General features: G+C 34.4%; 1 protein-coding gene and 1 long non-coding RNA gene across 2 annotated transcripts in view; both read right to left on the bottom strand.

Moving 5' to 3' along the window:
- Nucleotides 1-3590: 3590 nt before the first annotated feature.
- Nucleotides 3591-4697, bottom strand: LOC140148592 (uncharacterized). The gene is made up of 2 exons (XR_011858502.1): nucleotides 3914-4697; nucleotides 3591-3873 (listed from the first exon to the last, which is right to left on the bottom strand). It is a non-coding gene; the product is annotated as an uncharacterized lncRNA (long non-coding RNA).
- A 6795-nt stretch (nucleotides 4698-11492) lies between these two features.
- LOC140148591 (uncharacterized) overlaps nucleotides 11493-14561 on the bottom strand; it is a 71776-nt gene continuing 68707 nt past the window's right edge. The window contains exon 19 of the mRNA XM_072170599.1: nucleotides 11493-13156. Coding sequence (XP_072026700.1) covers nucleotides 12980-13156 — 177 coding nt within the window. The 3' untranslated portion in view covers nucleotides 11493-12979. The remainder of the gene's footprint in view (nucleotides 13157-14561) is intronic.

Genomic DNA, 14561 nt, shown 5'->3' with positions numbered 1-14561 from the left:
TTTTCCAAGTATAATTGATTTTAAAGTGCCAGAAATTCATCATGATGATAGAATCAACATGGTGTTTTTGTAATGTTCTTAAAATAAAGAATACCTCATCGTTTTCCAAGAATGTGCCAAAAAAGGCTTACAACTGCTAGCATTAGCAATGCCAATTTTGCATTGCAAAATGAAAACAAAAGACCTCCCGTCATCACTTTTCCAAAAACCTTCCGGATGAGAACTAAAAATATTAATTTTATGTAGCCTTACATTTAAGTAACCGATTTATTAAGTAGCATAGAAATGCCATACTGAATAATTAATGTTGTGTACAAATGTTATGTAGATTGTGTATAATATCAATTTAAAGAAAATGACAAAATGTTTTTAAAAAGTAATAATTATAAAAGTAACTTACAATGAACAGGTATTATTTTGATTGACAGTTTAATTTTGTATGTTCCTTTTCTGCTTCTATAGGCAATATCATTTCCTTAACATGTCATGTATAAAGTAGTCATAAGTGACCGGTTTTGACAAACCAGTCGTGAAACAAAAATGTTCAATAGATTTCAACTGTTTTGTAAAACATTTCGTACAGTGTGCAATTATTTGTGTGGTGGTATTCATATTTAGGTAACTCGGGGACAATCTTGCATAAAACGAAACACAATTTTTAGCACTTTGGTATATGGACACTGGGGTGCATGTCCTAATATTTATAAAGCATTTCAAACCCATACCAAACTCATTGCAAGACTTTGTTAAGCTTTGTAAGAGTTGGACTTACGATGAATGTCGTAAATATTATGAAATGCACCCCTGGTCAATTCAGAACTCATTCGCAGTTCTCTTTAGAGATTCCATCAGATTTTTGCAGTTTTGTATAGGTGTGCCAACATACTCTTGGAGTGGTAAGATCAAAGTGAATGTTGATGGTTCCTATCCATACAAACACTCACAGCAACATGTAATTAGATTTTTGCAGCACCATGCACTTTCTTTTTTTGTCAAAAATTCAAAGTGTCTATAAAAGTCCTTTACTATTTATAGTGCCTTCAAAGAATTTAGCATATCTTTGGATTATTTATAGAAGAGTTTATCAAGGAAGATTGAGTAGTGCTCTGCTGGGCAAGATTGTTCTTTCGGTTCCTGGCTTTCCCCGAATAATACCAACCAGCCCCGATCAATCGACCATCCCAAACAATTTGATTTCATACCAGAATAGGCCTAATAAAGAGCGTCTCCTATGTCCTGAAACTAGATTGTCACTCTTGCGACAATACCCATAGGTCAATTGCAAGAACATTCATTTCTCCCTTTATATAATGTGATCCTGAGAGGTTCATGGTGAAATTGAGCACTGGGATGTGGCAGATTTGGGGTATATTTGGGCTGCATTTTTATTTATTGATGGCTCTCATTTTCATGAAAATATGGGTAAAGAAGGGGCATTTTTCAACATTTCTCAAAAAAAAAAAAAAAAAAAAAAAATCTCTGAAAAAATGAATCCAGTATTTAACATTATTATGTTTTGATGAATCCAAGTGTGTGAAAATATTGGATCCAAAACTTAATAAAGATAAAATTGGATGTTTTACGCCCAATATTTATTGGTCTCGCATACGAGTTTTAAAATATTGGACTCGACTACGTCTCGTCCAATATTTCAAAACTCATAGCTTCACCAATATTAAATATGGGCTCAATCGGTCCAATTATATCAAATCTACCTTTTTATTATTATTTCAACACTTAAATGGTGCAGCACTCCATGGCATCTTGCCTAATTTTCAACTGTGAACAGAAAATTTGTGTAAATTTGGGTCTCTCTTTCATCAAACGTTAAATTATCAGACCCGTCCCCACCCAAACAAAATTTGAGGCCTGCCTCCTCACTGGGTTAGTGATGCAAGGAAGGATGCACACCTTGATTTTAGATATTTTGTTTGATAGTGATATTATTGAAGTCTCAGTCTGAGAAAGAACTGCCTCTCATGCCATTGGGAATGCACCATGCTTAATTTGATCCGAAAGTTTATGACATGGGGGGGGGGGGAAGTTGCAAGAGACCTTCACATCACTCTAACAGTTTAATTTTGATTTATATAGTGGGTGCCCTTGCACCAAGGTGGCATTGTAAATAGGGTATGCACAGATTATTTGGGCATAGGGATGTCCAATGTCAACACATTTGCTTCTAGAACAGATTCCAACTCTGTGTAGGGGTGCACTCAGCCATGTATTGTCTACAATGTATGCAAACACAGCTCCATGCACTAAGTACAAGACCTGTTAAATACTTGTTGTGGTCCAATTTAGGGTGTTAAGAAATTCCTTATTCCCCCAGAAAACATTAACCAAACTCTTTCCTGATTGGTCAGTAAATAGAGAGGACCTATTTTATCAAGGGATCAACTTTTTTAAAAGAAAAAAATCAAAAAGAGATGAGAACTACAACAGGTTGAAGTGACAGCATTCTATGCATCAGGTGTTGAAATGCAATTATCTCCGAATTGGAATTAATTCAGACAAGCAAACTTAAATATTCGAAACAACTGAAATGTGGTAAATAAATTTTTAAAATCCTAAGAAGGATGCTGCTAAAATCATATATTTGACACTCAGGTTGGGTTTTCAAAATAATGAACATTGAGTTATGAGCTGGATACATCTTTTTAAAATTGGCCATGGTCAACAGGATAAGGAGAAGTAAAATCAACATTCAAAGACAACAATTGGAGATGATGTGCAATATAGTTTTAATCTTTTAAATCACCGATATGCATTTTACAATGATTCCATAGAGATGTTAATATACTGAATATAATGTTTGAACAAATCAATCTTATCTACACGTTATTTCAACAATACTCTTATATACATATTTCCAATGAGAAAGTGCAATCACAACTAAATTTTTTCCACAAAATGATAATGGTAACAAAAAAAATACATTTCACCAATCAAAGGATATGTGTCCCAATGATGCAATTATGCACATAAAACCATTTCACAAGTATAGACATTTCCTTTCCGGTTGTGACCGAGATCGGTTCTTTTGATGTGTTATGACCATCTTGTACTTACATGTACAGTGTTAACATGTACAGTGTTATGAACATCGCTTAAGGTGGTACTACACCCCTTAACTATTTTTGCATTTTTCTCAAAAAATAATAGCACACTGGTAACAAAAGTTATGTAAATTATAGGGGCAAGAAATCCAGCTACTTTACTGGAATTTCAGCGACTCAAGACAAGCGGTACATTATTTATGATCAAAAAAGAGGTACCTCATTTCTTAACATATATAATGAACCACTTGACTTGAATCACTGAAATTTCAGTGAAGTAATTGAATTCCTTGCCCCCCCCAAATATACATAACTTTTGTTCCTTAGTGTGTAGTTATTTTTTGATAAAAATGCCAAATTAGTCACAAAATTTATCAGGGGGTGTAGTACCACCTTAGTGTTACAACTAATACTTTGGATCATATTATGATTTAAAGACTGTCCTTTTATTAACAATCATGATTTTTTTCAGAGCATACCTTTTATTATAACCGTGAAAAAAACCCACAGAATTTTGAAAAACATTGAATGTCCTTCTCAGCAAATGTTTTATTATTGCTATCAGTAAATGGTCTTATGGCAAAAGTAATGAAAAAAAGAACTTTCAAACAACATTCTGATACAATATTTGACAAATAATAGGGGACAAGGTGTACCGTTTGTGCTTGTGAAATATTTGCATAGAACTATAACACACCTTACACCAAAACTATAATATTGTTCATTTTGTGCTGTTTGTTATAAAGGATGTACTTTTCTGTACTAGGAAATGAAATGAAATTTATATGACATTGGTCAAATCTTCACTATAAACCTGAGACTAGTATACCTAAATACTAGTCTCAGCTATAAACATATAAATTGACACTTCCTGCTTCACTCACACACACAATGGTCTATTCCAGCTGAAATCCATACACTTCAATGACCTTAATCTCCCAACAGCGTGTGTAGATTCAGGTAACCCCATTTGAAATGTACACTCCCTGTGTTGAAGATAAAGGTCATGTCTTCCATAGGGGGTGCATGGTTTCAACTGGAATAGCCCAATTATAGTGAACAAGAGGGCGGAACCTGTAAACACAAAATCTACTGATACAAAATTCCAGAAAACACACAATGCTTTTCAAATCTCAAGCATATATATTTTATACATTAAAATGCCTTGAAAAGGTTCCACTGTAATTATTATGCAAACATGCATTGTAAGCACGGCTCCCGCTTATATTCATACGGATCACAACTTGCCTAACTGAATTAAACTAGCCCAATTACACTTTTGCTAACAGCATTATTGAGTTTGTATAATCAGTGCATTCAGCTTGCCCTGATATTTTGAAACAGTATGCCAGGCGTGTGATCACTCATGTTTTGTTTAATGAATGCATCTACATATAGGTGCAAGTTTAAGATAAATGGCTCAAGCATGTTTACATGCATAACTTGCAAAATCAAATTGCATACATTCATTTTGTGTGAATGATACATGATAAGTCTTTACATTACAGACAAATTGGTTATAAAGGTATGCAACAACCATCACAAAAACACATACACAAAAAACACCAATAACAAAAACATGCAAAAAAAAACCCCAAAAACATTTCAAACCATAAATTTGCATACATACAGTGCAAAATTATATCACTTTCTACATCAGTGTACATGTTACTTACATAACATGATATCAGGACTGATTATTATTGTTATACTTCTTCCTTTTTCAACAGCATATTCCACTGGTGATATTGTGATTTCAATCATAACCACTAGTTTAACCTTGACATGCCTTGACTTCTTTGTTATTGAATCTATCTAGCAAAGACCATAGTGGAAACCAATAGTGTGTATTTGACATGCATAAAAATAAAGAATGAAATTCGTATTCCCTGCACGGATGTTGTGATGTCTCCCACGAAGGATAAAGCACCAACTTGGCTAACAAGGCAAAGATATGAGTGATACACAAGATATCAAATTATTTAATAAAATAATTCCAGAATGATTGATTGGATAAATTTAACAAGTTCATAATTTAGTTCTAATACTATATGCATCAATTAACCCAACTATATTTTTGCCTGTAAATGAAATCTGTTTAACCAATGACTGGCACTAATTCATTTCTTTTTATTAGCTCCTCTTGCTGTGGGAATCACCAGACTTAATTATTTATGATTTAAATCCACACATGGATTTTATTGTGTTCTGGTAGCAGCTCAAATATATCAATAGGAACATGAGGAGTGCCAGTCATTTTGATACAGCATATAGGCCAATATGCCTTTAATATTTCTGTTTACTGGTGCAAAAAATGATTTTAATTACAAATGGAAATAAATTTCCACTGATGTTGACATACATGTAGGCAACTATTAAACTAGCCTCAATAGTGGTGTTTGACCAAACTCATGACTATAATTTTCAGAAAAATTCTTCAGTGGTCTGCCGATATGGCGGTGTTTACAGAGTAACACAGAAGTGGGGCTCTGATTGTCTACATGTAATTGAATCATGTGATCACATCACATCAGCACCTTGTTCATTGATCAAGCTGCATAGCAAGTTAGCAACATGTGACCCAGTTATCAGGAAGAGCTGTCGGACACCGCTGAAGGACCTAGCTGAATACTATAATAATTCAAATATTCTGGTAGTTTAAAAATCAACACTCTGCATAAAATTGCCCATATTTAAAGAACATTTTCTAATTTTTATACAGAATTGAGTTTATCAATGCCACAATCAAGTAAGATGACTTCCTATAAATTGAAACTTAATTTTGTTAGCGAAGAAGAGGTTTAAAAATGTTGATTATGTTTCTCATTATGCTCTTGAAACACATTGATGTTATTTTCACCCACTTCTTGTTACCTTACAGGCGATGAGGGAGAGGGTCAGCTCGGAAAGTAGTAACAATTATAGGATATCGTCAATCTTTTGGGTTGTTCCATAAGTGCCACCGATGATTGTCCAACACCCAACTTCACAAGTGCTGGGGTGGATATCACCAAGTTACAATACACAAGGTTACTCTCCCAAAAGATTTACATGTAGAGTTACGATAGATTTGGACAAAACAGTTAATGGGTGGAAGGACTTACATACAATTTATGTTAAATCCACACCTGATCAAGTGTGGTTTGATTCACTATGAACATTTTACTTAACCTGATCCTATCCAACTGCATATATATGATACAGTTTTGTAGTTATAAAAGTGTACAGAATGATTGTCATACACAGGTAAGCATAAGAGGACAGATGTACATCAGGGTACTACAACATGCTGTTTAAACCTTTGGTCTTGTTTTCACGCGTTGTATATATTTCCCATGCATTATCCTGCTCTTAAATTTAATGTCAGGTATAACACCTGACAGACTAAAGATGCAAGTCTGAAATTGAAAAAAAAATAGTTCCAGCACAGGACGAAAATATTCTACAATGGTATTTCCTGCAAAAAGGTATCTTTGATAGACTCCATGTAGGTAGAATTGGCTTAAAACATAATGAATACTTGGTTATACAAATTATACATACTACAATTTAAACTACGCACTGCCGAATATCAGAGGATGATTTGCAAGTATCCTTACAGATAATGTGGTTCTCAACCAAATTATCTTTCAGCATTCAGCAAATATAGGTCAAAGTCAGCCACAGCTTTTCTTCCACACATTGGTATGTGTGGAAGAAATATGAATTCTGTTCCAAAATTATGCCATAATTATACCACCAAAATGTGGATTCTTAAGCATAAAAGTTATGTCTAGGCACGATGTGACTTTCATCTGCCCAGAAATGAATTGCCTTTTCACTCCATGAGAGCATTTTCAAAATAACTATTTACATATTAAAGTCAATGGATTTAAAGTGAGTGCTGCTTGGGTTAATATGGGTTCAATTTTCCAACCTTTGTACATGTAGGGATGTGTGCGATTCATCCTCAGACTGAATATAATACTCTGTAAAAAAGAAAGAAAAAATGGTACTGAAAGCCATGTAATTACGAAATACAATTACAATGAGTAACACTGATTTCACATTAGCAAAATTAATATGTCCCATACTATGCATGTAAAAATGCCGATACAAAAGATACAGGTTGTTAATAAATTTCTGGTTATACAACTAATAAAGCAAAACATGAGATTACATTTAATATTCATCTAAACTAAAGACAATCTACAACATAAGTCTATAACAAATTGCTTTAAGCACAAGTTATTTTGAAAAAGAAGCTACTTCAATAACCCCATGCTTTGGCTGTACACTTTGGTCAAAAAGTAATGCCCTTGTGGAAGAGGTAACCATCACCATATTTCCCAATATCCATAAACACATTTACAAATGGAATGATTCTGGGTATGTTACAAAGTAATAAAACAAATAATAAACATGTCTTTTAACTTAACTTTAAATTTCTTTCACTTTCTGCACTATACCTGGACATTTCAAGCCCCTTCTTTCCTATAAAACCCAAAATAAGGCCATCTGAATTTAATAGTTTGTCTCAAAGCCCCTGCGCGCATTATTTAAATTGCCAGCTTTTTTTCCATTTCCCCCCCTCCATAATTCACCATACAAAAATATCGCGTCCAAAAATAGCCGTAATAATAGCCGTAAATTTCAATAAAATTCTTCATACAGTGAAACTATGCGTGCATGCATATTCTTGTCAAAAAGTTGATCCTACAGTTTGACAAAAAAAAAATGCATCAAATTAAGATGACCTATTAAATGCATACATTATTTATGCCCCCTTTCCTCTCTACAAGGCACCATTGGAAAAGACACACAGAGCTGTTAAGGCTTTATTGGGGTAAAACAAAAAGATGCAGACATGCGAACCATAAAATTATAAGAATCAGTATGTATTTATGAAAAGAAACATGCTCATACTGCATAGGAATTTATCACTACCATTTACAAGGACATTAGAAATTTGAGATATAATTAACCATACTATAGAAAAAATATTTAATTTGTGTACATCGTGGAACATACTCTTTGCGTGGCTGTTATACGCAGATAACCTCGCATATGGACGCGCAGAGTAGCGTTGTACGCTCGTGTATTAGGATGATTAGTCGTGGAGTAGTTGAATGTTCCACGATGTACACAAATTTAATAATTTTTCTATAATAATACCAACCAACTAACCATTGTCCTTGACCAATCCTATTCTACACAGGATATTATTAAATTTAACAGAAGCACCTGTGTATGCTTAAAGCATCACTCTGATAGTCATGTATGAAAATAGAAATAGAAATTAAACAACTTTCTGATTTTCTTGGCATAAAAATCACTATAAAATGTAATACACTCATCAGTATATCGCCCTAGATCATCTAGCTTTATATTATTGAACCGATGCCATAATGGTAACATTGACTTTTTATTAACCCTAACCGAACCAAACATCAAAAAACCTCAATTCACAATGCATATGCACGCGCAGATATCTCACATGATGGGATTGCATGATCATGCGAACAGTCATATGGCCCCAAAAATTTTGGTCAGCCAAGGTAGGATCCATGGCAAGGTAGGCCTGTGCACGTGTCTGGCACTCAAGAAAAGCTTTCTCTTCTTCTTTCTTTCTTCCTTCCTTCCCCCTTGCCAAAAAGCAACCGAGGCATAGGGTTAATGATTAAAATGGGCCAACAGGCAGCAATTCCTTGCTGGTCCGTTGGGGTCTAGGGTTCAAGTACCAGTGTGGGCTTGTATTTTCCATTTTCCCCCTAGTAAGGGCACATTTCTGCATGACAAATATTGGAAAAATGGGTTAATTTCATATTCAAAAGCTGTTCCCCTGTGGCAGTCTAGTAACATGGGAATATTTATTTTTACACATCATATTTACATGTATAAATAGCAAAGCAAAGGAATTAGCAAGAGCGAATTGCTTGGGAAAAAGTTGACATTTTGTCTCTTTGTGAAAATGAAATGTTCAGTTTAAAACTTTCAGTTTAAGAAAAAGTGTCTGACACTTAGTTCATGAAAAAGAACTGTTACCATACATACAGTTTGTTATCAAAAGGCTTTATAAATATGACTACATTCACATTGCAATTGTTCGGAACTTATTAACCACCTGTTACATTAAGTTTACCCAATATTTCAAGACATGTCTGCATGTTTTAGAAACAAAATACAGACTTCAAGGCAACTGCAATTTTTTCATAATCTCAGCATATCCAAAACATCAACGCTTCTATCTTTAACAAAACTGGAATTTAACACATTTACGGCATTATTTTATCATATAACACTGTGAGGCAACTATTCAAATAACCAAGTGTCATACAGTGTTCATTTAACAAGAATGATGATAAAAAAAACCCCCAATAACATAATCATAGGCAGAAAGGTAATGCAACTAATATTCATATCATAAAGAATATATCTATTTACATTATTTTACATCAACTTGTTGCACCCCTGGTTTACATTGTTGCACTTGGAGGTAACATAAGGAGGCAGTCTGAGGCACTTACAAGGTTTTTGTTTTGTATATATAGACATCACAGCTTTCTTATGAGTACTATAATAGTCCTGACAGAAAAACTTCACCCTTCTTGCTCCGAATTTGGAGATGTCAAACTGCAGTGTTATGTAACTCATATCATCCACACATAATAGCAAGGTACTTTTCTGTATACCTTAAACCAAGAAAAGAAGACATTTTCCACATCATGACCACATAATATCAATGAAATTGTTCAACTGTAAAAGTGAGGAAATTTATCAAGAATCACAAGCATAGTATTGTCTTTGAATTGTTCTACTGTGAGTAAGGGTGAATTTCTTTGACCAGGAGTATATTTTGTACATTACATAAACGACATGGCCTCCTCTTATTTGAGTTGCCAACAAAATAAGATAAGCATAATTAATAAGTTCAAAAGTAACAATTTCAGTTTCAACCAAATTTCATATTTAATTTCAGTTCTGGAATTGTTGGTACATTTGTACAAAACAAATTGAAGGCTATACCATTTTCCACCCTGATGTGGCAGTGACATCAGTGCGCATTTCATTGGGCGCAGCTTGAAATCACTAGCATTTGCTCAAAGTGCTGGCATATACACGCACACGCTTAAAGACACCGCATAAATGAGCGGACGAAACAGTTGCCTCAACGTCACTGCTGACGTTGACGTCACTGCCACATCAGGGTGAAAAATGGTACATTATTTCTTAAACATTATTACTCTTGATCAGTGTAACAACTCTGTTGTTTCATATTTTCATAAGTCCAATTGCAGGGACTGCCTTTTGAGGAGAGCAAGAGCAATCACTCTCTTCTGCTCTCCTTAAATCTGATATAGGAGAGTGCTTTTTAGCTCTCCTTAGTTGAGTATTCTCTCCTGAGATTCTATTGTAAATGCTCTAAACAGCTCTCCTTGAAGGCTCCAGAAGAGCTACTTAATGCCCTCCTGCAAATTCCAAAAGAGAGTCCCTGCAAATGAGAATACCTTACTTGCAGCTGCAAAAATCAATGAAAATTAGAATTTTTAAACAATTTAACTTAACACTGCGGTATTAACCTTAAAACACCAATCCAATACAGTATCTGACTTTATCTCATGATTAACATTTAAATATGACATTAAACCTTCCTATTCACCATAATGAAAATGAGAATGTCAGTCTCCAACGTGTACCTCCTTAATTTGCATTATTTAAACAAACAGCTCATTCGATTCTTAAATTGTTCCAGTGAACCTGTAACTTGAATCTAACCAACCATACTAGTGTCAAAGCTTTGCCCTATAAAATCATGAAGCAAAGCATCCCATCACCATGGTGACTGACTAAATGCATAGAGTTCAAAATGCTACATGAAAATTCACTTAAGGTGGATGGGTAGACATTTTGAAAATGCTTTAAATGTTTTTAACAGGTAGGGAAAAGTACACAGATCAATATACCTTTTTTTAAAGCAAATCGGACATATGGTTTTAATAATACATCATTTTATATTTCTTTGTATAGTATTGTTTTTACTATGTCATTTTTGCCAATTGTATACTAAAAAGAATACAGAAATGTTCATAGCATTACTATTTCACAGAATATTGGTTTAAAACAGTGTTCCTAATGATTTTCAGATCATTTATGCATAGTAAGCAGTAATACAAATAGATGGCAGCTAGAAAATATAGTACATCAAACTCATTACAAACACTTTGAACATGTTTCAAGGCATAATTCTGATACAAACTACAACGAAAACATCATCAATGAATTATGAAACTGTATAAGCCAATTTGCTTCAAACAAAAGACAGATTTTAATCAGTGTACTTTGTGCTACTCTCTGCTAATTTCAAGAAAATGCCAATCAATCCACCCTTAAAATTTCAAGCAATTAATATTTATAAAGTCATTAAGCGGTACGCCCCTGAGTGGCAATAAGCGGTACGCCCCTGAGTGGCAGTGGCATTATTTTGATAGCCAATGTTGCTTCTCTGTGCTCGCTCATTAGTCAAAATTCATATCCTGTTCTCACATGCCAGAGTGGTCCCAAGTAAGAATTTGCCGTTTTGAGCAAAGCGGTGCAGTGATTGATATATCAGCTTGCCGCTGGTCACCCCTGGCATTTCTAGGTTGATTGCGTAAGATATGAAAATCATTGTCAGGGTGGCAAAGCGGCATGACAAAATGAAACCAGCATTATGATCAAATTGATTTATCACAATCTAAACACCTATCATATAGGCCTAAATTGAATACCTGAGTAAAAGAACAGTCTGTGCTAAATATATAGCCTGGTAAGAAAGCAACATTTACCCATTCCCAACTCAATTTGGCCAAAATATGGACTTAGTTTGTTTCTTTATTCAGGTATTCAATTGTAAGCTCAATGGCAAGTGTTTGTGAAATGGGTTCCAATCTGCATTGTATTACCATTACTATGCTTTCAGATTTGTACCTAGTTTTGTCAAATTTGAGCTAGGCAGTGTCCTAACACTATTTGCATACATAGAAATAACTACTAGGGGGTCTTCCCCTCTGGTCCTTTCTCCTACTGACCACATACCGTAAAACCCCGTCTACAAGCATACATAGTGTTTTTTATGAAAGCTAAATTAATTCGAAGCCAGCGTAAATATACCAATACAATAGATTGGTCTTAAAATAATACTTGTTTGTATATGCTTGGATCTTTAATTTATTTGCTCATACTCCATAATGGCGCCTGGATTAATGTAGCTTTCATCAGAAGCACTCTATATGCTTGTAGACGGGGTTTTACGGTATTGTCATTGTGCCTCCAGTTGATAACACCACAAAACAAATGTATGTATGATCTGATGCATACAATCACTGTTGACTTGCTATAATCCTACATATCTCTGTGGATAGCTTCTGTCACAAACAGCAAATGCCAGGCGAGATCACTCTCCTCCAAACATCGTGACAGCCATGTAATGGTGGTAGTTTATGCAAAGTTGTCACTGTAAAAGTAGGTTGTATCACAGCAAGCTGGGCTTACTTCATTTCATTATTCGGTCATTTTGATCCCCATATTTATGCAGTACTCACAGAATTAAACCCATAGAAACCGAACTCAACCAACATCTTAATACCCGCATGGAGCAAAAATTGGTGGTATTCGGTTTCACTTGGAATGTGCTTAATGCAATCACTGTCATGTGAGTGCCACATAGCATACTAGACGCATTTGGGAGATGCACTTGATGCGCCCTGTACATGATACATATTACGCTTCAGATGAGATGCAGAATTAATTTTCATCCGTAAAAATCACTGATTCACCTATAACAATACACGGGGATTAAACCAACTTGCTTTAACCAATCAGTGTATTCTGAATGCCACAGGTACATGATTTTAGTCCCCACACATAACAATCCAATATTATGTATTTACCAGAGTAGAAAATTAATCAATTAGCTGCACTTCCTCATCTTGGTGCCAAGCATCCCCTGGATCTTCTTGTACCCTCCCTTCCTCCCTGTCTTCCTCATCACTGCTGTCCATCTCAGCTTCATCCTTAGACTCTACTAGATGCTCCTCTGCATCCTCATCAATAGATTTGACATAGGCATATAAACTTTTCTGAAAGGATACAAAAAGATGATAAATAATTAGTATATACCTTGAATGTGAATTTTTTCTCTTATTTTTCAACAATAACTACACATTCATCACCTCATATGGCAAATACTTGAGCTTTGTTTGAATCATTCAAGGTTGTTTCCTCCAAATTCAAGTAGAATTTAATGTGCACTAAATATAGGTATTGAGCATTTTGACTCTGTTGTGTACACTGTACAGCAGCTATAGTAGTTATGTACAACAACAACTGTAATGTACAAAGATGTTGCTGACAACTTTGGTGCACCCAACAAGCTTTAGCTGACACAAATGATGGAGTTTAACTAGTTTGCTCTCCCATATGTGACAAACCAAGGATTAACCAAGGGTGACATTTGAACAGGTTCTCTGAATGCATCATATTTGCCAATTAGGTGATGACAAATGCTATTTCTGAACTGAAACGATATAATGTTCAAATACTTAAAGGAGTATTTCGTGATCCTAGCATGCTCTTTTTATGACATTTTTCAGTACATATCCACGAGAAAAGCATATTCCCAAAATTTCAGTTGATTCCGATTTTGCTTTGCGAGTTATGCAATGTGTATTACACTGCTCCATAGACAATACGTTGTAATTTTGTTCTGGTGCACCAGAGCGAAATTCAAATTTCAGCGATATCTTTGCTAAACGAATTAATCTGCAAGAAATATTTTGTACATAAACATTATGTAGCCAGAGTATTCCAGTGATATAAAAATCTCAACTTTTTTGAGAAAAGTGGGGGATGAGGCTGTGGATCACGAAATGCCCTTTTAAACAATAACAATCATGAATTAATATAAACAATATAAATTTTTAGAAGGTAACATTTGGTTAAACAAGACTAAATGGTTTGTATGTAATGTCTTGGTTTAAAATGTCACTTTTTTAAAACTAACTTAATATTATTTAGTCAAATTGTAAACAAACAAATTCATAAAACAACAAAAAAGTAGGCAAACAAAATATTCCACAACAAGATCAACAAAGTCTTGCCAACCAGTTAGTAATTTCAATTATTTTGGTGAATATCAAATTATCAATCATGCTCACTTTACAAGAACTACAACAATGTTGCATAAAAAAATGAAACAAGAAAAACTATGAAAATGATACATGCAACCAGAGACAATATCTAACACATCCCACAATGCCTTTCTTCCCTGTATTGATTTGCTAATCAATTTTTTGTAACTATCGACCCATGTTGCATTGAATAGCAAATGAGTACAGGAAGGAAATGCATTGTGGGAAGAGTACAATATCTTCTCTTACATGCAACTATCAAAGTGAAACAAACATACAAATCAATAATTCATTAACATTTCAATTACTAAATAGAAGCCATTATCAGCAACCATGTCAACTCATCCATTTTTTA

Source organism: Amphiura filiformis, chromosome 3 (genome assembly GCF_039555335.1).
Source record: "Amphiura filiformis chromosome 3, Afil_fr2py, whole genome shotgun sequence".
NCBI lineage: Eukaryota > Metazoa > Echinodermata > Ophiuroidea > Amphilepidida > Amphiuridae > Amphiura > Amphiura filiformis.
The sequence above is the reverse complement of the archived record's forward strand: the minus strand, read 5'-3'. Positions and strand labels throughout refer to the sequence as shown.